The 27182-nt window shown below is 39.3% G+C and overlaps 1 protein-coding gene across 1 annotated transcript; it reads left to right on the forward strand.

Moving 5' to 3' along the window:
* The first annotated feature begins 247 nt into the window (after window positions 1-247).
* On the forward strand, window positions 248-26893 carry LOC139722831 (uncharacterized). Its single transcript, XM_071634126.1, has 19 exons — window positions 248-356; window positions 2567-2765; window positions 3243-3295; window positions 4115-4291; window positions 6028-6120; window positions 7246-7324; window positions 8432-8615; window positions 10722-10797; window positions 11570-11734; window positions 12193-12260; window positions 13276-13358; window positions 15021-15127; window positions 15470-15561; window positions 17712-17806; window positions 19277-19359; window positions 20422-20556; window positions 21044-21233; window positions 22683-22741; window positions 24335-26893. Exons 2-19 carry the CDS (start codon window positions 2585-2587, stop codon window positions 26891-26893), a joined length of 4479 nt encoding a protein of 1492 aa, XP_071490227.1. The 5' UTR covers window positions 248-356; window positions 2567-2584.
* The last annotated feature ends 289 nt before the right edge of the window (window positions 26894-27182 follow it).

Raw genomic sequence — 27182 nt, forward strand, 5'->3', positions numbered from 1 at the left:
CCCCTTGTATATTACTAATACAGATAGATCCACTCAAGTTTTCCACAAGGAAACATCAGAAGTTTTATACTTCTCATGACGAGCAAGGAGGAAGTTTTTTTTTTTCTCTAATGGATATTCAAACAAAGAAATAATGATTTCGATCCTTTTATTTTCACGACAGCATGACAGAAGAGAAGAAAATAATGATCGATTCCAATGCATTTGATCGATATAAAGTAATTAATCGTTTTCAAAACGATGGAGAAGAAAATGTCCGCTTCGGTGAAAGATTTTCCGCATACTTGTGTAAAGTGACAATTCAGCTAAGAAATCACTGTTCAGAATCATTCTGTTTTATGAGAGATCGTGAGAAGGTAAGTATTGTCGTATAAAGGAGCATTCAGAACGTGATTTTTGGTAGTAGCTTCGACTGAAAATTGTGGTCACCATGTTTGTGTGGGCGCGTTCTAATTCCGCACAGTGTATGGATCTGTGGAGTGTGAGTGGATGTGGGATACGTGTAGGTAACGTGCAATCTGTCCGCTGCTTACCCGTGTAATTATGCAATCCGTGCCATCATGCGTGCTACATCATACTGTACTATACTCGCCGCCGGGGCGGGGGCTAAAACAGTAAGTAATGAGTACCGGTAGGCCTGTTCGACTTTCTAACATAGTTACTCCGAATCCTGAATCTTTACATTTTGGCAATTGGATAGCCCATTAAATGGCGTACCTGGTAATCGTTTGCGAAGAAATAACTCTATCGCCTGAGCTCTTTAACGTTAGAGTCTTATTTTTTTTTTCTTTTTTTAGAATCTCTCTAAATTTAGTAAAAAAAAAAAAGAAAAAAAAAAAGCAATGGTTGGACAACTGACTGCTGTTCCCAGCTGATACAAATTTCTTCTTCTTCTTCTGATTAAGTCTGCCTCCTTCAATAGACTGAAGATTCTTGCAGACTGGTGCTATTTACATTATAATACAATTTATTTACAGATATTTACAAGCACATAGAAAATTTGACGAAAATAACTAGCCACTGTGATCAACCGTTAGATGGTTTCGAAATGATCACACAGATGGTGCTGAAACAATTTCTGACGAAAGGGAATTCCAGTTCCTTACAGTTCTTGGGAAGAACGAATGGCGATGCGATTCAGTTCTCGAATATGGTACTGAGTGAGTGAGTGAATGACATCCAACGTCACTTTGTAGCTAGCTGCATCCCTATCAATCCACTCCATATCGATATCATCCTAACTGCGACCAGCCCCAAGAACTGTGTACAAGGAGCGCCCTGCTGGGGTTAATATCATCCTAACCTTTTCCTACCATTTTTTTTTCCGGGTGGGGGACCGGGGGCGGGGGGGGGGGGGGGGGGGGGGGGGGGTGGAGGCAAGAAAGTGAAATATTGAAAGTATGACAGTGAACATTTCAGAAGAATAGGACCTGGCATTCAGAGTGGGTAAAGAAGTTCGTATCAATGCAGCTCAGATTAATTTTTGTTCTAGCTCGAACAGTTGATTTTATGAATATGCAAATGAGAGAGCTGATGATAATATCACCTCACAATTTAATTTTCCATTGATTGTCTACCCCCCCCAAAAAAAAAAAAAAAAAAAAAACAGCAACAACAACAACAACAACAACAACAAACAAACAAAAGTGACAAAAATAAAATTTGTCTGCCATCTGGAAGTGCAAAGTATAAAATGTTATTCTTAGCTGAATAACTTCAAAATAATGGTCAGGGTGTATAATAGGATTTGACTGAAAGAGTATAAGACTGGCATTATTGTGCTGGAACAAAAATGCTGATAATTTCAAGCTTTATAGGTTCTAACTACGTTACTTCTAATGGCAAGTTTATTTGAATTTGATCAAATTTTCTTTGCTTCTCATCTATTGTTTATTATTGATTTACATGCCACATTTTTTTCTTTCGTGGAGGTGCGAGAAAATGATTGCTCTGCAGGTGAGCATGAGATCAGTTGCTGAGGAGTGAGACTCTTATCACGCCATATTAGTGTGAGACTTGGTAGGTTTGAAGTTAGATATGTTCAAAATGCCGAGATATTGAAGGGATGGTATAGGATCCCAGTATTGGTTGAGATGATGATTCAGATTTTAAATTTTTGCAAGATACATGTACCCGGGGCTTAGAAACCAAACCACTTTATGAAAATGTTACAGAGCATACATTTCTAGAGAGGAATTCAAAGTTTATTTGATGAAAATCGATTTTGAAATGGCCGTGATACCCAAAAACACAGTAAAACAAAGTGATCTTTATAAATGATGGGCCCCACCTTTTATTAGGATCACTTTGTTTTGGATTCCTCAACCATTTCAAACCAGTTTTCATCAAATAAAAGTTGAATTCCTCTTAGAATTATAGTATGCTCATTCGTATTTCACTAAGAGGTTTCTCATTTTCTCCCCCCCCCAAAAAAAAAATCATCAAAAAACGTTGGAAACCTGAAACCCCATGTCAACCGAAACTATACCAACCCTTAACACTCTCAGGAAGCACTGTAACCATGGTAACAACATTCTCCTGATTCTCTATCACCAAACCATTAAAGAACTATTAGAGTTTCAACATGGATGACCTAGGAGATCAGACCATGGAGGAAGATCATCTGGAGCTGCAGCAGGAGATCCAGCAAATCCACAGGGTGCTGGGTGAGAGCATCAACGAGGAGGAGGAGGATGACGACGCTTCCTCTGATGATGAGGATGAGGATGACGATTCAGATGATGATGAGGATGTTCTTGTAATGGGTGAGCTTACAGAGCTTAATCTTCAATGGGATTATGTGTAGTTTTTTGCTTCTAGAGAAAACATAAAGACCTCATGCCCCCTCCCAAAAAAAAAAAACACAAAAAAACTGTGAAACAAAAACAAAAACACACACTCGCGTATACTGAAACACATGGCCATGTTGAAATCTGATACCTTTTTTTTTGTTGTAAATTTGAAAATTTTCATGGTACTCACATTACAAATGCACACAAAAATACATTGGTCAGAATGTAGGGTGTCTTGTACACTGATATTGTGTTAGATCTATTTGACAAGTGTATGAGTGTATTGGAATGATACATGTAGCTAATCTGCCATTGAAATGGACAAGTTAAAGAGGAGACAATTGTGTTGAGAACCAGCATTTTGATTCTATTTTGTTCTTCATTGTAATTATGAAGTATTACTGTGCTGCAGCATGGTTAAACTGTTTATTTATCACCATTCATTTCCAGACCTGGATAAAAATGAACGCATATTAAGAAGTGTAGCCCAACTCCAGAAGAAGGTCAGTATATTATGATGAAGAAAGGTAGTAAATTTGTTGGAGGTTACATTGAAAAATCACAGGGAAGAAGAAAAAACAGTAATAACCAAATAAACCTAGGCTTGGTATTACCTTCTCATGGTAAGGCTTAAAAAGATGTACAGTGAATAAGATGTTATCATTGTTTTGTTCTTTTTTGTTCTGCTTCTAATGAACACTAGGATTTTTTTCCCCCACCAATTCTTGTTTCAGAATTATATTATTGTTTTTCTTTTCCATCACTGAATATCAAGTACGGTAATAACTATTCAAATAAAGAGAGTGTAACCTAAAGTTTTATCAGACTCTTTTTTTATTTTTCATAGTTAGATAACAAAAAAATAACACTTAAGGGACACTCCAGTGTTAGCAGGAACTGATAGAATTTTATCTTATGGGTAAAAAACAAAAAATTGAAAGGATTATACAGTGGACACCCATTATTACAGAGTCCTTGGGCACTGGCAGTTTTCTTTCATTATATCAAAATTTAGTTTCAACTTAACAAATAAACAATAAAAGACATAGAGGGGATAATGTTGCAGCCTGGATTTTTTCTTTTCGTTATGATCGTAGTTTCGTTATAACTGTGCTTGTTATAACGGGAGTGCACTGTAGTAAATAAATGAAAACACTGAAAATGCAATCTTCCAATTTTAGGCAAGCACTAAAAATTTCTTATTCTTTGGCCATACCATCTTATTTAACTGTTTACTCAACATCAATGTCTGCTGTTTTATCACGAGGTTACATGGTATCAGGTTGCATGTCATATTAAGTTTTGTTGTGTATTGAGCGTAGATCAGCATAGAGATCTCTCCTGCTACCAGCCATCACCTTGACATGCCTGCCGAGCCCCCCAGGGACCTGGAGCCGACGGCTGAGAATCTTCTGCAGCTGAACCTGAGCTACCAGGACCAGCTGTGCAGTGTGCTTGATCTCATCAAGGAGGTCAGACAAAAGAACCACATCACTCAGGTAATGCCCCCCCCCCCCACCTCATCACCTTCCACTCTCCCCCCCCCCATCACAATTACACAAGACTTCATAGATTTGTCACCTACAGCTTTAATCATTAAAGATGTGATTTTTTTGCCTCTTTCTCGCTCTCTCTCTTTTTTTAATAAACTAAAACATAATGATGCTACATTACACGAAATATACTATTATTTCAATGTTTGTAATATATTCATACATTTTGTTTGGAAATGAAAGTTAAAGAGAAATGAATGAATGAATAGTTCTCAAAAGGGCTCAAAATTTATCTTCCACAATTTGGAATTTGCTAGCAATATATTTAAAAGCTGTAAAAAGAAGGCTGACACTACATGCCAGAATAATGAGTTGTTTTGGAGCATGTTTAGATCAGAAGTGTGTAGTAATGAAAGTCGGTGTATGTGACCCTTTTTCTTGAAGCGGCCACCCCATTCAGTAGTGGATAGATAGAATGCTCTTAGTACGTGATGATCAAAACATGCCATATCAGTGAATATGGTCTATGTTGTACATTATGTTTAAATCAAAGAAATGTTCTTCTAAATTGCAGGTTCTCAATCTGATGTGTATTTCCCATTAGCCCTAACCAGACCAGGCTTTTGGGCTGTTCTGTGGCTGGGGGAGGGATGAATCACCCCCCCCCCCCCCCCCCCCCCCCCACCCAAGATCTCGGCCGTCGATTGCACAATTGCCATGAAAATTGGCACATAACGTACATCACCTGTGACATAATCTGCCAAACTATTAAACAAGAAATTGAAATTTTCATTATATTGATTAATTATGCGACCTACATGTTATATGCATAGAATTGTACATCTTGCTCTAAATCAGAAAATAAAGCTCCTAGAATCCTAATTTTTGGTGATAACATTGCTTGTAGCATTCCTCACAATGTACTTGAAAAAAAATCTGGTATCAAAATTAATTTCTTATGTATTGTATTTTTTAAATGAATTTCTTATGTATTTTTTTTGTTGTATTATTTTTTCACAAAATTTGTGACAGGACCTATTTTAAGCATAATAATGCTAAAATTAATTGATGTCAGCCAATAAAAGTGAAAATAAACATATCTTTTGAATAAGGTGAGAAAATTCCATTCACATAGACTTTGTACTCAAAATCATGTTTTTGAGCCATTTTCAGTCTGACAGGCTTGTATGAAAGGTAATGCAGCGCCGTAACGGTATGCCCGATATTCCCTAAAATGGTGTCGTAAGATGTGTGAGACTTGAAAGTAAAAAGTCAGCAAATGGCTTGGTCAAAAAAATTCACGCAGTGGAATAGTCGTGGAAAATGTCGGGGGGGGGGGGGTTGGTTCACCCCCAACTGTTTTAAGGTTAAAGTTCTTTTATTCTAGTGGTATTAGTGTGACCATGGAGCTAGGTGTGACACAGCTCCTGCATATTAATTATGCCAGTTCAATACAAGTAAATTGTAGCTGCACTTTCTGTAGTTGATACTATCAGCAAAAAAAAGAAAAAAAGAAAAGAAAATAAAAAAAGGTCGACGATTTGTGTGAATTCATGTATCAGTACTATAACTTGATCTTTGGAGTGATCTCTATATGTGGAGTTGCTTAAAAAGGTCCACTTGGCATGTGAGTAATGTGTCTGAAACCTTTTGACAGAAACTAATGTAGGCAAGAGATTTAAAGAAAACACACACACATAAGTGATTGGCAGGTCATCTTTTCTCTTTGACTTTGAATGCAGAAAAAAGTGTCTGAAAAGACCAGCTCCTTGATCAAAGGAACGAGGCCCATGTTGCACTTTCAGAAACACTACTTTTCTGGAGAGAGAATGCAGGTAAGTTTTAAGTTTAACATGATTTCTCTGCTCAACACTTTGTCTGGTGTGTAGATGCTAACCAAAGGTCTTACACTATGATATGTCACTGAGGAGTAGACGTTGTCAGTTATTTCTACGGAGAACTTCTTTGAGTTGTCCTGTCTGCTGATTCTTGTCTACATATATATAATGGCTAATTCCAACTTTAAAGTCCCAGCGCTTGTGTGAGCATCAATATTAAAGCGTGTTCCAAGAAGTGCTGTTTAGATCTCCAAGGAACATAGTTTGGTTTACAGCAGTGCCATCAATTCCCCTGATTTGCTTCAATAAACATGTCATACATTTCCACATATAATAATAATAATAATAGTAGTAATAATAATAATATTAAATAATAATAATAATAATGATAATAATAATAATAATAATAATAATAATAATAATAATAATAATAATAATAATAATAATAATAATAATAATAATAATAATGATAATTATTATTATTATTATTATCATTATTATCATTATTATTATTATTGTTGTTGTTATTATTGTCTCTATCTTCACAAGATATCTCTTGGAGATCAATATCACATCAAGTTCCATCCTGGAACCTTAGACTTCTACTACTTTTCTCAGGATTGGCGCCGTCCCCAGCAATGCTTCTTTTTGGAGCATTGTTCCGAGTGCTCCAACGACAATAGGGATCACCTTCGTTTTCAAATTATTATTATAATTATTATTATTATTATTATTATTATTATTATTATTATTGCTGTTGTTATTTGATTAGTATCATTACAGATCAGCAATTGAAATCTTACAAATACCATTTTTAGAGGGAGACAATTTTAAGAAAATTCACACCACAATAATGTTATTATTATCATTATTATCATATTCCTTAAGTTATAATTTTCCACCCAGTGATACTAACATTCAAAATGAACTTTGAAGAGCTTAATGAGAAACATTCATGCAAAAAGTATGTTCAACTTGTTCCTAGTTCGAATGCATTTTATGTAATTGCAATGTATTGTGGCCTTTGGGCTACGATTTTGAAAGTTTTACCAATTATTTAACCATTCCGATGATAATAATAATGATTATGTGTTTGATCTTGTGCTGTCTCTCCTATTGAAGACTGCTCCACTAAGTGACGAGGCAAAGCAGATCAAAGCGCATGAAATTCAAAATCCCTTTGTTGGGCAACTAAGAACATGTAAGTGACTGAGCACATTTTCTATTGATACTAGTTTTGCCATCATCATACTTTGTAATCAATGATCATCATCATGCCCATACTGTACATGTAATCCTCATCAATAATCATTCGTGTGATCAAACTATATTTCCCTAAATTATTATTAACCATCATTACGACCTTTCACCCCCACCGATCCTCACTGTCATCATAATTATTCACCTATATACCATCCACACGCTCACATGTTCACTCTCTTTCTTTCTTTCTCTTTCCCGTTCTCTCTCTTTCCTTCACTTTTTATTCCATGAGCATCACGTTGGATACCCTTGTTTTCTTTTATTGTATTGATATCTTTCATAATTGATTGCTCAACAGTCAAACTTTGTGCTTATTCCTGGCAATCGTTTTGTGTGGAAATTAAAAGATGTAACAGACATGATTTTGTTACGGATGTATTAATATTAACGAAAATTGTTGAAAATAGTTATAGCACTAAGTAATACCATATTATTACAATGTTAATGAAGCTGCTGAAAATTGATGTACTGGTAAAGAAACTGCCATGCAGACGGTAAATAAGATCATATCAAATGTCAAATGTCAAATGTCAAATGTCAAATGTCAAATGTCAAATGTCAAATGTCAAATGTCAAATGTCAAATGTCAAATGTCAAATGTCAAATGTCAAATGTCAAATGTCAAATGTCAAATGTCAAATGTCAAATGTCAAATGTCAAATGTCAAATGTCAAATGTCAAATGTCAAATGTCAAATGTCAAATGTCAAATGACAAATGTCAAATGTCAAATGTCAAATCAAATCAAGTCCAGTCCAATCCAATCCAATCCAATCCAATCCAGTCCAATCCAATCAGAATTGCTTGCATTGCTTTCACCACTTTGACTATGGGTAGTCAGTGGATTCTCTCTGACTGCTCCATGGAATCTCCTTAATTTTAATGAGTGACATGTTTAGGCATTGAAGCAACCCTGTTCATTTTACAATCTTGGAGCATAACTTTGAGTCCATGCATACCGGATCATTTCCAACATTGCCCTTACTTGCTTTCCTGTTTATGAAGATTGTGCTCACTTTCTGTCAACGTCAATTGCTGTTCCGCAGGGACGGAGGAAGAAGACACTGCCCTCTACGAGGGAGTGCGTAACGACGGGCTCCAGCGGTGCATGCAGCCACTGATGGCCAGGCAGGAGCTGCTGTTTGGGAAGCGACAAGCAGCTGAGGAGGAGGAGAAGAGGGCCCTCACCAAGGAGATCAACAGCATCATTGAAAAACTGGAGGAGATGAAGTAAGGGGGAGATTTTTGAATGAACTTTGGCCTTTTTTTAATGTCATTTTATTCTATAGCCAGTAGGAAAGAAATTAGCCCATTGAGGACGGGCTGATTTTGCTACAGCACGCATTTCCCATATACACCTGCCTGAGTATACTCGGGACTCGTCCTCAACGGGTTAAATGCTTACAGAGCAAACAGCCACAAGGCCAAAAATTCTGTGCCATTGGATCTACTGTACGCAATGAGTGCCATACGTAATATGGGCACATGTGCTACCATGGCTGACTAGGGACTTTAACTGATGATGACCTTGCAAGTGAGAGCTCATTCAGAGCTGAATCTTTGAAGTAAGCGGGTTTATGTATTAGGTTCACCTTAAGAAAATTCTAAAAATCATGCATCATATGATGTTTTGAAGAGGTACCTAAGCTGCTTAACATAATTCCCTCATAGTCGGTGTAAATATCAGGGTTTGCTTTACAGGACCATATTGTGAAAGTTCTGCATCCCTTTCACTGACAGAGACCTTAGTTAATGACATCATGGCATGGTTGTGTGCATCAGCTGACATTATAGAATGGGTCGGGAGAATCCTGCAATCTTATTAGTCAAGAGCCATGTATCAATTTTTACTGGCAGCATGCTTTATCACTGGTTAAAGACACAGTAAACATTTTGCCATGTGTACTTGTAACAAAGAATTCACACACTTAGCAGGCTTTTGTACACTTACGTGTGCACATAGCAGGAGATGGCTTGCTGTTCATATAAAAATTACAAGTAGCCTGTGTTCTTGCACTTGGCAAGCGTTCGCACACTTGGCAAGAGATGGCTAGCCATTAATCAATACCATGCATCAGTAAAAATTGTCATGCATCATTTATTATTATAGAATGGGTAGCGAGAATCCTGCGATCTGATTGGTCGAGAGCTATGTGTTGATTTTTACTGGCCGCACGCTACGTACGCTGAGTCACAGTGGTAAACATGTTATCGCGCACTTGTAGCAAGAGTACGCGTACTTGTAACAAAGGTTTGCGCACTAAGCAAGCGTTCGCGCACTCAGGTTGGCCATGCGTCCAGTAAATACTGATGCATGGCTGGCCGTGCGTCCAGTAAAAACTGATGCATGCTCGTTTACGGCAAGCCAAAAGGAAATGCATCCAGTAATTTTGTCATCGGGTAACACGATAGAAAAATGGGTTTTTGACAAGAAAATTACCCATTCTATAAATCAGATGATGCACATGTCTTTTCGTGCGTCAGTCGGAATATAGTGTGCATGCGGTAACTGTGGAATTTAGCCTAAACCCACTCGGCTTCGCCTCGTGGGTTAAGCATTCCATAGTTACCTTATGCACACAATTCCGACTGACGCACTCAGACCTGTGCGTCATTTGTATACTGATGCATGGTTTCATCTATGGCAAGCCAAAAAGAAAGATTTGCAAATTGTCAGAAATACAATAAAAACAATGGATTTCGGGCAAAATGAGGGGTGGGGGGTGGGGTGGGTGTTTGACCTTGATTACCTCCCCCCCAAAAAAAAAACAAAAACAAAAACAAAACAAAACAAAACAAAACAAAACTGAAAAGTGTTCCGCGGCCCCTGCTGTGCATGCAGTAACTATGGAATTTAGCCTAAACCCATATGGCTTATTGAGCATTCCATAGTTACCTTGTGAATTCAATTCCTACCGACGCATTCAGACCTGTGTATCATTTATATGCTGTGATGTCTTTTTGTGAAATTAAGCACAATTACCGGTAGTGATTTGATTCTCGTCAGCCTGGAGCCTGAAGATCCAGTCTCAATTTAAACTCATATGAGAGTACTTTCCGAATACTTCATTCAGAGTTAATGTTAGATAACAGTCTCTTTTTACACGTATTTGCAGAGAGTAATTTCGTCATTCAAAACCTTTTCATTTGTCTTTATTCTCGTGCTCTAAAATTCAAAGGCTTTGTAGAGTACTTGTGATTGAGATATTACAGTGCACATATATCTACCTCATTGCAGTAAAGACAGGAGCTTACTGCAAATTTCGTATGATATTATGATATTGTGCATAAAATCTTTGAACAAATGCTGTCGATATTCATATCATTTCTGTCCAGTACCACTGCCAAGGAAGAAGAGCTACTTGGTGACAGACTGCGGGACGTAGATTGGCTGAAGATTTCATCACTTCATGTAAGTCTTAGGGCATATGAGTGGTCGACTGTGTCTAAACTTTTTGTCCTGTTCGTATCACAAATGATATGAACTGTCCTTATGAAAAATAATGCATTGTGGCAGCTTCCATATCAAGCAAGTAATTAAGAATACAATCATTTCTTTCTCTAGTGATTTTTTTTTTAAAATAACAAACGTTTTATGGGTGATAGCACATGAAGAGTGATTTGTCATCAGTGATGGATCTATTAGGGAGCGTGTAAGGGGTTTTAAAAGAATGCTTTGTGTTCCTTGTTTGTTTTGTTTTTTTTTTTTTTCTGTTTGGGAGAGAAGTGGCAGCCAAAAAAAAAATGTAAAGGCTTTTCTTTCTTTCTTTTTTTTTTTTTTTGCAGGTCAGCTGATTTTAGGAGAGAAGTGGCAGCAGAAAATCTGAAGACTTTTTTTTTTTCTCTTTGCTTTTCAGCTGATTTTGGGAGCTGACAAAAGTGGCAGCAAAATGTGAGAAGTAGCAGCAAAAAAAAAAAGTGAAAACTTTTTTTTTGTTTTTTGCTTATCAGCTTATTTTAGGAGAGTGGCAGCAGAAAATCTCAAGACTTTTTTTTTCTATCATTGCTTGTTAGCTGATTTTGGTAGAGATGTGACAGAAAAAACCTGGGAAGACTTTTGTTTTTTCTTTTTATTGCTTGCCATCATCCATTGTCATAGGATCAACCCCTGCCAAAGCTGACAGGTGTAGGAGTTTAGGAAATAATCTTTTCTCATTTCCTTCTCCTGGCCCCATCTTTAACAGCTGAATGGGCTAAGGACCAGCGTCGAGTGTCAGCTGCACTGGCAGAACCACCTTCACCCCTCCATCAGGAATGGTCCCTGGTCTGCGGAAGAAGAGAGGCGGCTGGATGAGATTGTGGAGGAGCATCAGGGGCGGGACTGGAAAACCATCACCGAAAAATTGGGAGTAAGCCAGTCTTTCAAAACGTTTTCATCAAAACCTATCTTAAAGGGGGAAGTTTTTACAGACATGCATGTGGTTTGAGTGAATGCAGCAATATTAGTAGAAGGCATCATTGAAAGTTTGAGGAAAATCTGACAATCTGAAATACATATTTCCTTGATGATTTTTTTTTTTGTGTGTCAAATACAAAACATATGCATGCAATTGCTCCAAGGAATATCTGTTTCAATTCACATCTGTATTACTCACCTTCTTTGTCCATTTGACTATTATATTTGTATTTACAAGAAAAGTGGTTGAAGAATCCGTAATGTTTTGTAAATCTTAACCTGTTGAGGACGGTTTGATTTTGCTAACACGCATTTCCCATAGATGCTTGCCCAAGTATACTCGGGACTCGTCCTCAACGGGTTAATATTGGGTCCATGATCATTTCCTTTTCCCCCCATTTTCATCTTTAGACTAATAGAGCTGCATTTCAGTGCTTCACAAAGTACCAGGAACGTGAAATATTGGCGTACACAAGAAGGTAATTATCACTGATGCCATCTCTATCCATGAAGACTCAGATAATGTGTCGTCTTCTTTTGCCGTTAAATGCTCCGGACGTAATGGAATCTTTCAAAGTGTTCTGTGTACATCTTGATGAAATGAATTCAGCTTGGTTCCTTACCATGGACGTGTAATGGCAAATTTTGTCCTTGTGCCGGAAGAAGCACCGGTAAGGGGCAAGCAAAATGTAATACTCTGAGGGCATGTGTCGCTAGCTGCAGTCACATTGGCAAAAGATTTGCGAAGGTCAATATTATGCAGTCTTCGCAATCTGTGTTGTCATTCATCCATACTGGTAGCCAAACTTTTCAGTCTTTTAAGTTCTAGTAGTCTGGGTCACCAGTGTATGTGTGCAAGAAAGAAGAACCATATAACCATGTGTTGTAACTATGTGTCAGATGAGATGTAGATATGGAAACTATAATTTTCAATTCTCCTTTTAGTTTTGTCTACTACATAGGATGTCTTCTAGTTGCCTCCGGAAAAAAACTTAAAGTTTATTTGTCCGTTGCCTGTGGAAATCCCTGGGATCTTGTGTTTCAGAAAGTCACAATAGCAGGCTAACTCCATTTTAAAAATGTACCCATTATACAAATATTAATGAATGTGTACTGCAATAGAAGATTATTTGAAAATGTACCAGTACGTTTTCTCCCAAATCTTTGGCCATAATGTCATGATTTCATGTTCAGTATCCTTGTCATAACCTTCATACAATGTATTAGTCCCTTTACCCAAGAATTTATCTAATTTGCTTTTTTTTTTGCATACAATTTTTATGTATTTCTTTTTTTTTCACATACTGCTCATTTTCTGGCGTATTGAAACCGTCAAAGTAAAAAATATGTTTGTGTTTTGTTTTTCTTTTCTTTGAGTGTGGAGATATGGAGTGCAGGAAAGTACTTTGTTTTGAAACTGAATACATGTTTTTTTTCTTTTTAAAAAAAATCATTTCTATCATCCATCTCTTTACTTCCTGCTATGCTGTCCAGACCTTTCACTAGGGAAGAGGATGCCCTTCTCTCGGAACTGGTCAGACGATTCAGGATTGGATCTCAGATTCACTTCAACAAAGGTACAGTAGGGAGCAGTTTTTGTAAGTGCAAGACTTATGCTGTGTTTAACACCATGTTCCTGACGACCAGGGCAGCCCAGTTTTGCCTGAAACGTAATGCGCCATGGATAGATGGGATATTCTCCTGCTTTTTCCCCTCTGAATTCTAGTCTTGTTTGTTCCAGTCCTCCCTCCTGTAAACATGTTGATTATCAGACGCCGTACAGGCTAAGCTACATATTACTTTCCATTGCGTCCCACTACGCACTGCCTCCAAGTTTTGTGACAGCCGGTTATGTACTGTCACACTTTGTTACATCCACCCTGTTTTATCACGGCCTACAAAGTTTCTCATCAGCACCGGGACTGCAATAGGAGCTTTTTTTGACAGTCTAAAAATATAACACGGGCATCCCTCCCAATCACTGGCTGTCATGTTTGCCCCCTGTGTTGTCTCACATCCATTCCGTTTTGTCCGTGGCGGCCTGAAACGGGACTGCTGTGGCTGCAGGGAACATGGTGTCAACGCAGCATAATGTGAAGAAACCCCTCCTCTGATCTATCTCTCTATCAGCTTACACATCCATTTGATGTGAGCGTTTGGTTTTTAGCTCACCTGAGCTGAACGCTCAAGTGAGCTATTGCAATCGCTCTTCGTCCGTCGTCCGTCGTGCGTAATCTTTTTACATTTTCATCTGTTTCTTGAGAACCTCATCACCGATTTTCACCAAACTTAGCAGGTAGCATCTGTAGGGGGATAGGGTCTCAATTTGTTCAAATGGGGGCCCAACTCCCCAAATTAAGGAATCTTTAAAAATCTTCTTCTCTAGATCCAGAAGTGATAGAGCTCAGTTACTACTATGAGCTAGTACATTGATGGCTGTAGTTTCATGTTTGTTCATTGTAGAATCAGGGATGTCCCTCTTGGGACCCAGGGGAGGGGGATGGTGAGGGTACCTAATGGGGCCAAAATTGTACATTTTCATCTTCTTCTTGAGAACCCCATGACCAATTTTTACCAAACTTGGCAGGTAGCATCCCTAGGGAGATACGCTAGATCTCAATATGTTCAAGTGGACACCATGCCCCACCTGGGTGCCTCCAGGGACCCCAACCCCCCCCCCCCTCAAATTTAGGAATCTTTAGAAATTTTCTTCTCTAGAACCAGAAATGATAGAGCTCAGTAATTACTATGAGTTCGTACAATTGGATGACTGTAGTGTTAGGTTTGTTCATGGCGGAATTAGGGGGTTCCCCTTGGGACCCAGGGGAGGGGGGTGGGGAAGATTCTGGACATAATGACCCATGGTTCCCTGGAAGTTACAGCAATATTGCTCTCATTTCAACAACTTTCCAAATGATGTAAAATAGCTCACTGCATTTGTATTTTTGTCTTCATAAGTTATATTTATTTGATAGCCTATTCACCTGCTGAAGACATGTTCCTAGTATACTTGGGCAGGTGTCTTTGGGAAATGTGTTTTATAGCAAAATAATAAAGAAAATAAGAAAAATATTTAAGGTTGAAAATAAAATTGAATGGTGGTTTGAAGTATTTTATGGAACAATAAGACAGGCGGATTCCAGCATTTCAGTGACTATAGGGTGCAGTCCAGGATTGATGTATGCAATGCTGATGTGTAACAGAACTTGTCATCTCTGTGAATGTGCTTTTTACGACAGTGGCCTATTTCATGGATCAGAGAGACAGAAGAAAGATTCATGAACGGTGGATCAAGAAGTTGGACCCAAGGTGCAGGTCGGGATTCTGGACGAGAGAAGAGGACGAGGTAAAGTCTGACCGTTGACGTGCAGGAAATAGTAAAGGCCAGGGTAGGACCCTCTGTATTGAGTCGGTCAGTGTCATAATGTTAAAGTGCTGTTTTACTAGTGGCATCACCAATCATACCCTGAAGCAAGACTGGCTAGGGGAATCATGGAAGATACTTGAGTTTCATGAACGGATTAGATTGAAGCATGAGACCTTCCTTTGTATGTAGGGTGTTATCGGTCCTTCTTTACTTTGAGAAAGAAATGCAAAGCAGCGGTCATGTATGTTTGTTCCTCCATATATTATCATGTACTGGAGGAGAAATTCATGCATGGATATTCTGGGTATTTTGCTCCGGCAGTGTCTGCGGAAAGGCTTGGAGCAGCATGGACTCAAGTGGTACAAGGTGGCACAAGGAGTGGAAGGCAGATCGTCAGCACAGTGCCGTGACAGGTGGGAGACCACAGCCGCATTACAGGGGCATTCCACACGATTTTCATAATTTCACATTATATATATTACATAAATTGACATTTTCATGTATAGATTTGTAGAATTTATTGTAGTCCTTGAGCAGAGAAACCAATACTTAAAAGAACCTGAAATAAATTACACTGAACAATGATGATGACATAGGAGGCTCGCATATTTCAGAAATGTAGCAGTGTAATTCCATTACAATACCGCTTTGCTTAACAAGTTCACCTGTGTATGATTTATGCATACCTTCTTCTTTTGTTCTGCTTCCTTGAACCCCACCTCATGAATTCTTATAGTGAGGCTGCCATGTCATCATCCTTGTTCATTGCAATTTGTTATAAATTTTGAAAACATTTTTATTCTTCATCCCAATCACTATAAATGTGACCCACTACAACAAAAGGATCCGAAAGTCGGGGGAAGACAATTTTCTGAAAATGGCATGACGTTATCCCTATCTTCTCCTACTTTAATTTCATACATAGCCCATCTCATAAAAGTACTCGTTTGCGGAGATATCAATGATTTTATCAGTGCATGTCAAGTGGTTGAGGAAATCAGACTTTTGAGAAAAACGCCTTCAAAGTTGTCCTTCCAATGCTCTAATGGTCAAGGGTAGGCGAGACAGTTTGCACCGCTCGACAATAGAAGGCACGCTCCTAGCGACCTCCGCCATGTTCATTCAAGCTTAGTGCCAGCAGTCCATGCACGACCAATCGGTAATCAGGATGCCACGCACTGACCAATAAGATTACTCCCTCATTGCTAGGGGCGGAGTCTAGCTGCGGTGCTAAATCCAAATCTTCAGACACGTTTCTCTTACATTTAAAGTCGGAAAATCATGACCCAGAAAAACTCTGATTTCTTGCCTTTTCTTTGATCATTTACCTTCGAAATTTCGACAGATGATGAACAAAACATTAGACTACAAATTTATGCAAAAAACAGAAATCCGATTGTTTTGACCAATTTTTATGATGTGACTTCAAACTCGATTTTCTCGGCTCTGCCGTCAGCGACTTTAGGATCCTTTTGTTGTAGCGGGTCACAAATTCTAAAATTCAGTACTCAATATAACTAATATTTATGCTTGTTCAATGTAAAGTCGGAAAATCATCCGGAGGTTTCCTTTGATACTTGCACCTTCTACACTTTCCTTAACTCTAGAGTCTATACTCCCTGCATGCCATATTCTGAGACTGCAACGCATTCCTGGTTTGGGAAAACAAATGTTTTTCAAATCCATGTAACTTTTTTCAAATTTTGTTATGCTGGACATGCAGTGAGCAAAGTTGTAGAGAAAATACCAAGCTTTGCTGTAATGTAAATTCTATGACACATTTATGATTATTTTTCTTGCAAATGAGTGGTAGCTGCATTATTGTACAGGCCTGACTTTTGCACACAAAACCATTGAAGAAACTTAGAATTTGCATGAAAATCCAGGAGGGAACACCACTTGATATTCAATCACCATCATTTAATCCCCTGATTTCACATCAAACTCTTTAAATCACTGGCTAATCTGAGCAAATTCTGAATTTCTTTCATGAAAAATATAATCTGCTCTTTTTTTACTCACTGTGCAATGATTTTCATTTTGGAAACAGTATGTTGTATTTGGTCCATGATTGGTTTGAAAGAGAACATACACATGCAAGGAGTCCAGGTGTGTTACTGGTATCCGTAAGGTCTGTCTATCTAAAAATGAAATAAGGTTTGGAATACTGAGGGTTCATTAGTATGCACCTTCTGTTCATTTTCAAATTATCAAAATGAACCTTATTTAAAAAACCCGTATTTCACTTTTGGATTAACGAACCTTTGGAATAATTGGTCTTCAGAATAAGAAATCTTTGGAATAATGCCATAGAATTATGAACCCTATTTCATTTTTCGAATAATTAACCTGTAGGTATAAGGACCTTTTATGTTTTGGGGTAATGAACTTTTGAAATAATGATCATCACCCATTTTATCAGCTCAGATCTACATCCTGCTTCTGTGTTTTGTCATTTCTGTGTCTTCATCTAGTTAAGCTAATGATTGAAATGAGCATTGTGTACAAAGAAAATTCGGTGTTGATTAAAAAAAAAAAAATCTTTCTTGATGCTCTGTTCCAGGTGGCTATACACCCTGAACCCAGGGAACAGAAAGGGACGCTACACCCTTAAAGAAGATCTCGTCCTTCTCGAGTCTGTGAAGCAGTATGGTGTTGGTAAGTGAAAGCTCTTCAAGTTCCTTTCCACATTTTATTGTTATTATTATTATTATTATTATTTTTTTTTTGGGGGGGGGGAAGTTTTTTCAATACCTTGTAGACACAATGTAACAATTTATATACCACTTATATGATTAGCTGCCATGAGCTGCTCATCCCCTTTGCTGATTTCCTCTTGAATATCAGTACATCCAGCTTTCCTGTCCAGCTTTCGACTTAGCTTTGAAAGCGATTATGTCCCTCTTCATTCATGTTAACTTAAGTAATTATTCTAGAGCAGGGCCCCATCTTAAAAAGACTTGTGATTGATTCAAATCAATCACAACTTTACGATTGAATGCAAATCCATCTTATAAAAAAGCTATGATTGAAATTGAGATGGAGAACTGCAATCAATCACTCACAGGTTGCGATTGATTGCAGCTTTCAAGAGATTTGTGATTGATTGATTTCTATCACAAGTTTTATAAGACAGGACCCAGGTCAAGAAAATTTGGTGATTTCATTGGTTGAGATCTCTATGGTTTTTACTGGCTGCACATTGCAGCCACTGTTAACAAGTTATCATGCACTTGAATCAAGAGCTCACGTGCTAAGCAAGCATTCGCACACTCGGTTAAAAGAGATGCGTATTGGCTAGCTGATCATGCATCCAGTAAATATATGTTGCATCCATTTTACTACTGGATGCATGTCTGGAAGTTAAGGATGCTCAGTTTGCATCCATGGCTAACGAAAAGGAAGTGCATCCAGTAAATTTGCGATTGGGCTACATGATAAAGAAATTGATATCTGGTGAAAAATCTGTCCCCTATTCTGTAAAACAGATGATGCACATATCTTTACTTGTGATAGTTGGAATAGTGTGCATATGGTTACTATGGACTCTAGCCTAAACTCACTCAGCTTTGCCTCGTGTGTTAAACATTCAATAATTACCTTACACACTCAATTCTTACTGACACACTCAGACCTGTGCATTATTTCTATATTTTGGTATGGCCCCCCCCCCCCCCCCCCCCCCCCCCCCTGAAGTAACTACAACGTACACTTTATAAGTAAAGAAGCTCCCCTAGTTTGGCCACTCATCCAGAAATGTTTTTATTGTAAGTTTGATCAGAAGCAGTGTTTTTGCAGTCTGAACACTTTGATGTCTAAAACACAGTCAAAGAGATGATGACGTAGCTTCATCTTGTAATTACTATAACTGCTGTACATGCATGGACATAATACAGTATGTGTAATCCTGCATGTAAACATGTGCGTTTGACAGAACATTGACTGTGTATCACAGCTATTCAATAGAATAATGTTTGCACTGAATGATCAGTGGAGAGACTAATGTCTAATGACTGGACATTTAGTATGTCACAACACTTTAGAGACGTGATCACCGAGGACTTCTTTTGTCAGTTTGAATCTCCATCAGCAACATGTTGTTGTTGCTTTTTCACCTGTCTCAATTAGGTTGCTGGGTGCAGGCAGCTAGAGCACTCAGCCAGTTCTGCACAAGGACACCAAATTCAGTTCTACATCGATTCAACAACATGGTAAGCCTGGACATTCAACTAAAACCAGTAAAGAGGATAATGAAATATATGTTGAATAGGATGTTTCAATTTATTCATTCTCCTCCTGTCTGATGTGTCACAGGGATCATTTTAGGGCTTCATAATCATTATGTTGTGAAGCTAATGCCCTGGAAGATAATTCACATGAAAGCTGGGGTGCACATTGATTCATGGAGTTCATGTTGTATGCTGGAGCTGAAGTCAAAACTTTAAAGGTGCATAGACCCGGTGGTTGCAGGGGCGCTGTTGGATGATACTGCCGATCACCGTTAGTAAGATACGAAGAATGGCAAAGTTGAGCTGTCATCGAGAGTAAAGCGCGTAGGTGTTGCTAGGTAATGTTGCCTTTGTTGTATTCTCTGCGCATCTCGCAGTCTGTAAAGATGCCAGGGTGCGTGCTTCCTAGTATGACCTCACAGAAGAAGTTTGCTATAGCTGTCATCATCAGCCGAATCATGAACCCAAGTGTGATTGGACCACTGACTACAGTGGATCGGATTTCTTCGGACTCGTGGAAATGAGTCACAAAGAGGAGTTGATAGCATACATTTCTTTGGGAAACTTGCGCCATGCGCCTGTGTACGCATTCGACTAAATCACCGGGTCTATGTGCCCTATTTCCTTTGCATAAGTGTGAGTGCCAAGTTTCTGTGTGTTTCTCTATTAAGCCGTTGGTGTATCATGATGGATAAATGTAATTGTAATTGTTTAAAAGGCTATCCGTGATTTATGCACACACTTTTTGTTCTGAGAAAAGGCTGATAGTGCCAAAGCAGAATTGTTTGTAGTTCAGACGTGTCAGTGTGTTTCCAGACATTGTATGCAAGTTGAAGATGTAACGACTGAATGCGTTTCCTATTCAATGCCCAAAACAAAGTATCAACAAGAACACGAACAACAGCAACAACAACAACAACAACAACAACAACAACAACAACAACAACAACAATGACGACCACGAAAACAGCACAGATTGAATTTATTGTTTTTTTCCCATTCCGAATAAGTGATTGTGTCTGTAATTTTTCTTTTTGTCCCCAGTTCCAAAACTTCTTCAAGAATGTGAAAGGCATCAGTCTGAAGGAGGGGACATCCTTCGACCTGCTGCGAGACATGCCATTGGAGAAAATCTTGGATGAGATGCTGGAATATCGGAAGAGCCAAGGAGAAAGGAAGGTAAGTTTTCTATTGGAATCATATCTCTGTATTAAGAGGTAGGCAGTGCCATTTGTCTTCTTTTGGTACATTTTTTATGTTATTCTATTTCTTTCATCAAAATTTAGGTAAATGTTGTTGTAGAGAATACCAGAAAGAAAGAAGGATTTTATATCATTTGCATGATGTATGTCCTTGTTGGAAGCAGTATGAATTTTCCTTGTAGCAATTACTATATCTGTCCAGAATGGTGTAAAGACTACAGTGTAGGTGCATCATTCCAGTGCAATGTAAGTGTGACATGTTTAGATAGAGAACAGGTGATAAGTCCCTGACACATACACATATGTACTTAAGGCTTGAGAAAAGTAATAAACAAACAAACAAACAAACAACAATCCGTGAACGTGTGAGCTCACTTTTCACCTTGTTAGTTTTGGCACTCAAAGGGAAATGTACCCTCACTCTTCCAACGTGTCTTGTATTTGTCTCTCCTTGGCCTTGTCAGAACTCAGAAAAGGTGGATAAGAAATACCAAGAGCTGTACAAGAGCAGGCGTGCCCGTGCCCCGCCCAACCCCATGGGGAGAAAGAATGATGGTAGGAGGTGTGTGCAGAATGTGGATGAGAAGCTGCTTGCTGCCCTCAAACCAATCGGATGGGCCAACCCAACTCCTGGTGCCTGCAAAAAATATGCTGGTAATTTAAAAAGGAGGAAGTCATTGTTGGTTGGGGGGGGGGGGCATAGGGTGCATTTGAGTGCTCTAAAGTGAACCAAAGCAAACTGAATCAAAGCATACCGTACTTAACTGTGCCAAATTTTGAGCGTTTGACCGCTCTGTGCAGAAAGTGTACCTTCTGAGTTATTTTTAGGGGGGTCATGCATTTTGTAGCAACACGCTCATTCATCTGGCATGCTTGAACTACTTAAGATGTCCTGAACAAAGATAAAAAAGTGTGTATTATAAAGCATGTGCATGTTACACGTTTTCTCACATGCAAAATTTTGATTCACTTTTGGTACCCTTTTGGAGCACATCGGGAAGTGGTCCACTTTTGGCTCAGTTTAGCTCGGTATGATACACTTTAGGAGCATTCAAGTGCTCATCTGGCGCAGACAGAGTACGGTACAGTTTGCTTTAAGAGAGTGCTCAAATGTACCTTTTGTTAACCCGTTGAGGACGGTTTGATTTTGCTACAACACGCATTTCCCATAGACACCTGCCCGAGTATACTCGGGACTCGTCCTCAACGGGTTGGTATTATGTAACTCCTTACTCTAGGGAGTTTGAGCTTGGTCCCATTACTATCTAATTCTGCTATACCTGGATCTGTTATGTTTTGGTAACAAGTTCTGATACATGATGCCATATGTTATAAATATTTATCAGTGAGCAAATATGCAGAGGTAACAGTACAGAAAACTAATCATCACATGACAACATTTTACAAGAAACACTGAGACCTTAAATTTACCTTGTTGACCACTCATTGCCAGATATATAGGTTCATGGTCAGTAAGTCAGCACCTGTCCCAAATTTCACTCATACCATGGGGATATTTCATCAAGTGTTTTGTCTGAGTGTGATTTTCACTCGCAAAGTTGCTCTCAGCCAATCAGATGCAAGGATTTCAGTAGCTTACAGACAGTCACCTGTAGCTGACAAGTTCCCTCAAGCGCTACCCAGATTGTTGTGATGGTACAATAATCGAGCAATGCATTCCTTTAAATTTGAAGTTTGGGTTTGGCCATTGAGGCCATTTATTCAGCAAAATAAGACATAAAAGTATATCACATTGGGATTTACAATAACAACCAGACTGCCCTCCCTATCAAAAAGTGAAATTTAGTAAAGATTTATGTACATGAATTTGAGGTTTTCTCAACACCTCATCTTATTAGCTTTTGTTGCTGTACGATTATGCCTTATGAAAGTGTAAAAATCCACGTACTCACTATTCATGTTATGTTCTAATGAACCTGCTACCAGTCTCATTTTTACTGTTATTTATAACTGAAACATGACGTTTCAATAACTGGAATTTGGTGTAGTAGTATGTTCTAAATGCTTGCAACGCAAACTGTTTGAACTCTGACCTGAGACTCGTCTCCTTTGCATGATTTCTTTCATCCGTCTCTTTTGCAGCAAGCAAAAAGAAGCAGCGAGAGGAACTTCGGGAGCGAATCCTGGAGATCGTCATGAAGGTGAGACATCCAACTCTATCAAGAAAACTCATCAAAAAATTACATTAGAGGGACTGTACAGTACTGGTTGAGGTGGGGATTCATGTTTTGCACATTCCCAAGTGAGATAATGAGAAACCTCTTATGAAATATGAAAGAGCATGTAATTTCAAGAAGAGTTCAACGTTTATTTGATGAACATTAGTTTTCAAATGGCTGAGATGTCCAAAAAAGTGATAATGATAAAAGGCGACAGGCCACAACTTTATAAGGATCTCTTTGTTTCACCTTGTTTTTGGATATCTCAGCCATTTCAATACTGATTTTCATCAAATAAACTTTTGATACCCCATGAAATTGCTTGCTCTTTGACATCTCATAGAGTGGTTTCTGAGTTTCTTGCAAAACATTAAAAGCTAAATCCTCACCTCAACCAGAACTGTACATACCCTTTAAAGAGCAAAACCATGTTTGGATCTTTAAGGGGTCATATTGGATATATTCTGCTAACCTTTAATACCTTGCCATTCGGTGCACTCCCATTTAACGAACATGGTAATAATGAAATTTCAGATATAGTGAAGTAAAATTGAGGGCCAGATATATTCGTCTAGATAATTTTATACATTATTTATTCAGGTATAACAAAATGTTGTTATAACGAAAGAAAACTGCCAGTCTTGAGGTATTTATTACAGCAGGAGTTGCCTGTAGTATGGCCAAATGCTACCCGGGATGTATTACTTTCAAGTTTAGAATCAAATTTAGCTCGATTTGTTCGTGATCAGATGCTTTTATTTGGCCAATCAGGTGGTCAAGAAATTTATATCATATAATTTCTTCGGATCGCAACTGATTGACAAAAAAAAAAATATAATTGCCTTTCATTGACATATGTAAAAAGCACCTGTCAGCCAGTCTTTTAGTAGTAGTAGTTAAAAAAAAAGAGGTGATGGGCATACACTCTGGTCAGACTATAACCAACAATTTCCTGATAACTACACAGGCGAAATATCCACTAGACTACAGAGCTTGTGCTCAACAGCCATAGCTGGTTTCGATCCTTAAGAACAGCAAGTATTGCTTATTTATTCAAATTAATGAATTCTTGCATGGAGTTATGAATTGCCGCTTTGAGGTGTTTTCATTGCAACTAATTGACAAACATGCCCTTCATCAAGGTAAATAAGCACCTTTGTTGAATAGATAAGCAGTATGAACTGCTATGGATGACCAGAGCCAGCACTAGCTGTCAGGCTGAAGCTCAGTAGTCTATTTGATATGATGCCTTTCTCATCAGGACAACCTGTGTATGTGTACCATTTTTTATTCTTTTTTTAATTTAAACATTTAATAATTGGTACCTATTCATCTAGATGGAAAGCAGTTTGTCTATCAATTGAAATAAAAATGCAAGAATTAATTGATTTCAGCATTTGTCAGGATTTCCAAGGTTCTCATCCTTGCGTGCCATCCTTCCAATTAAGCATCAGGAATTTTCAGACATAGGATGCATATAAACAAGGGATGTTACCCAGTTTGGAATGTAATTCCCCTTTCAGTTGTGTGATGTTGATTGCTGTCAAAATTGAATTTTGTGGTTTTCACTACCAGGCTTTGGCTATCAACATGGAGGGCAGAGGTGAGGTCATTGCATCCATGGCCAATCGTGAAGGGGTCTCGCCAAAGTCAAAGAGTAAAGCGAAATCAGCTTCCTCATCTAAGGGCAAGTCATCATCAGGAACTCAATCAGCTGCTGTGCACTGTAAAGAAGAAGAGGAAGATGACGATGATGGGGATGATGAGTGCACAATCTTGGATCAGCTGATGAACAATGATAATCTGTTTTCTGACGTATGGAAGAACCAGAGTGATGAATCCAAAACGCGAACCGAGAAGGGTCCTTCAGAATCAGGTCCACCACAATCAGGTCCACCAAAATCGGGTCCACCAAAATCAGGTCCACCTACCAGGTCTGCCCCAGAGCTTGAGAAAGTGGATTGCATGCCTAAAGTTTCTGCGGTGATAAACAGGCCAAAGACAGTCAGAATGAAACTGGAGCACAGACGTACAGAGAGAGCATTCGGTAAAGGTGCTATATCGGTTCCAGGACATGGATACCTTGTGCCCTTAAAGAATTACCTCAATCAATTGGGTGTTCCAAGATCTCCCTTCTTATCGACCATGTGTACACCCACTTCATCTTCAGTGCAAGCACCTCTTGTTCAAGGACTTACCCAAACTGAAAGTCTGACTGGGAAGACAGTACTGCAGAATATTGCACCTTCTCAGCTTCATTCAGGACTTTCAGGATTAGGTGCCCACGTTGGCCCCCAGGTGTCAGCAAGCAATGTTCTCAATCAGCCAGGAGTCATTCACGTACCTGGGAAGGGATACCTGATTCCAATCTCCAAAGTTTCCCAGCTTGCAGGAAGTGTGACGGGAGGCGCAGTGCCACCGAGTGTCATGCTGGGACAGGCCCTTCAGGGAGTAGCTCCGGCTTCAAATGTGACAAACCCCATCTCTGTGACTTCACAAGCTCCAATCCACGCAAGCTTGGAGCAGACCAACCCCAGTCTGGCAAGCATTGTCCCTGGAAACGGTCCAACTGCTACTCAAACAGCAGTAGGTGAGGCTGTTTCTGGTCTTCCTTCTTCACCAGCAAAAGGAGTTGTGCATGTCACTGTTTTGAGGGACAAGGACACCATGAAATTTTGTGTTGAAGAACAAGGAAGAACAGGTGAGCACTCAATCACCAAAGCAGCTACGACTTCTACTACTACTGCCACAGAGAGCTCAGGCAACTCTTCAAAGTCAGCTCTTTTTTGTGAAAGTTCCAGTGATGCGCCATTAGCAATGGATCAGCAGCCATTGTGTGCAGAGCAAGAGGTAGAGAGTAAGTCTCGACAGAGAGAATGTGACTCTAATTCGGAAAGCAAGATTCAATTACTTCCACCAAATACTGCTACCACTGCCGCGTTCATGACCATGCTTCTGGAGAGAAAGCGGCTTGAATCGAACGCAAAGAGGACCCAAAGCTTCCAGTCTGTTTGTAGAAAACCTTTCCAGGCAGGTGACAAGGGAGTATTGAGAGGGCCAGGTGGCCTTCTGCAAGAGTTGTCTTCCATGCAGTCAGAACAGCAATCTAATCATGCCACTCCAAATGGCAGTGGCATGATACAGAACTCTTCTGAAGTAACCGAGTCCAGCCAGTCTATTGAGGGTTCAAATTTACCTGCAGTGCCAGGTAATAACAGCTTGGAGCCAGATGCATCATTACGCTCAGAAGAGTTAGAAGTAGACGGAACAGAGCAAGGATCTCAGAATTGTCAGGAGCAGAATAAAACCAAAGCTGCCAGAAAGAAAGGTGGTCGTAAGCACTCAGGACGCAACACAGAGAAATGTGTCTTAAAGTTTGAGAGAACATCTGCCGAGCATTCACAAGCTTTGGAAGTGATTCATCAGAGCGAATGGTTCCAAGTTTTCAGAGAGCGCTTCCTTTCTCTGTTCTTGTGGCCAGCTATGCTTTCCATCGTAGGACCACACAGGAAGCGGGCTTTCATACCCAAGGCCAAGCCAGCGGAATCCAGGGGAGAGTCTGGTGAGCCATCTTCTGCACCTACTGCCGGTGACATTGAATGTGATGTTGGTAACCAGTCAGAGTCTTCTCCTGCAGTGAAACGTGGACGACGAAAGAAAAGAAAAGGAAATAATCCTAATAGGCCAAGTCCTGTCAAGAGTGAGGGAAAAAGTGTGAAGAGGAAATTTAAGAGCATTCATCCAGTGCTTGAAGCATGTGTAGCGAGGAGAACACGCAGTAGTGCAAGAGATGATGGAGCAACTGGAAACAGAGATGTCGGTGCAGCATCATCCTCTGAGGTCGACCCAAAAGGATGCAATCCAAGTCCTGTACTGGAGATGTGTGAAGGTGGGGACAGTGCTGGATATGTTCACCTGGAAGGTAGTGCTTGTGGGGATAGTGTCAGCCAGACAGGAGTGCATGGAGATCAAGAGGAGGGAGGTACTGTTGACCACTCATGCTCTTTGCCTGGGTCTCTTGAGTCAAGTACCGAAACGGCAGAAGATGAAGTATGCAGTGTGAAGCGCCCTCTGGATGGGGCTGACACCATCGAATCAACACCAAAGAGATTGAGGTTAAATCCAAATGAATAAAGTCTCCATAGTTGCATTTTTATGCTCCCTAACCTTTCAGAGTGCATTGCAGTTTGAAGAGACTGTTGTTTTAGTGTGCTGTAGAGATGCTCCAAGGGATATCTTTAGTCTGTTTTCTCCCACACCATCAATAATTCGTTGTTTCATTGACTCACTTGTGGCACTACCTAATACATACAGTGTATGTGAAGATGTGCACCCACATTTGGTGCTTTGTGAGTGCTTTTACATTGTACTGCCTAGATGTTGAAGTACAATATGTTTTCCATGAAATCATACCCCAGGTATA

Source organism: Diadema antillarum, unplaced genomic scaffold (assembly GCF_040938485.1).
Source record: "Diadema antillarum isolate AM-2024a unplaced genomic scaffold, OU_Dant_1.0 scf00000172, whole genome shotgun sequence".
Lineage (NCBI taxonomy): Eukaryota > Metazoa > Echinodermata > Echinoidea > Diadematoida > Diadematidae > Diadema > Diadema antillarum.

Excerpts from the sequence above, each read along its gene's own strand:
- LOC139722831 (XM_071634126.1), top strand. The coding sequence starts at position 2,585 with ATGGATGACCTAGGAGATCAGACCATGGAGGAAGATCATCTGGAGCTG. Across the intron at positions 10,798-11,569 it reads TGAAGATTTCATCACTTCAT|CTGAATGGGCTAAGGACCAG; the intron begins GTAAGTCTTAGG and ends CATCTTTAACAG. Across the intron at positions 17,807-19,276 it reads TGTGAAGCAGTATGGTGTTG|GTTGCTGGGTGCAGGCAGCT; the intron begins GTAAGTGAAAGC and ends TGTCTCAATTAG.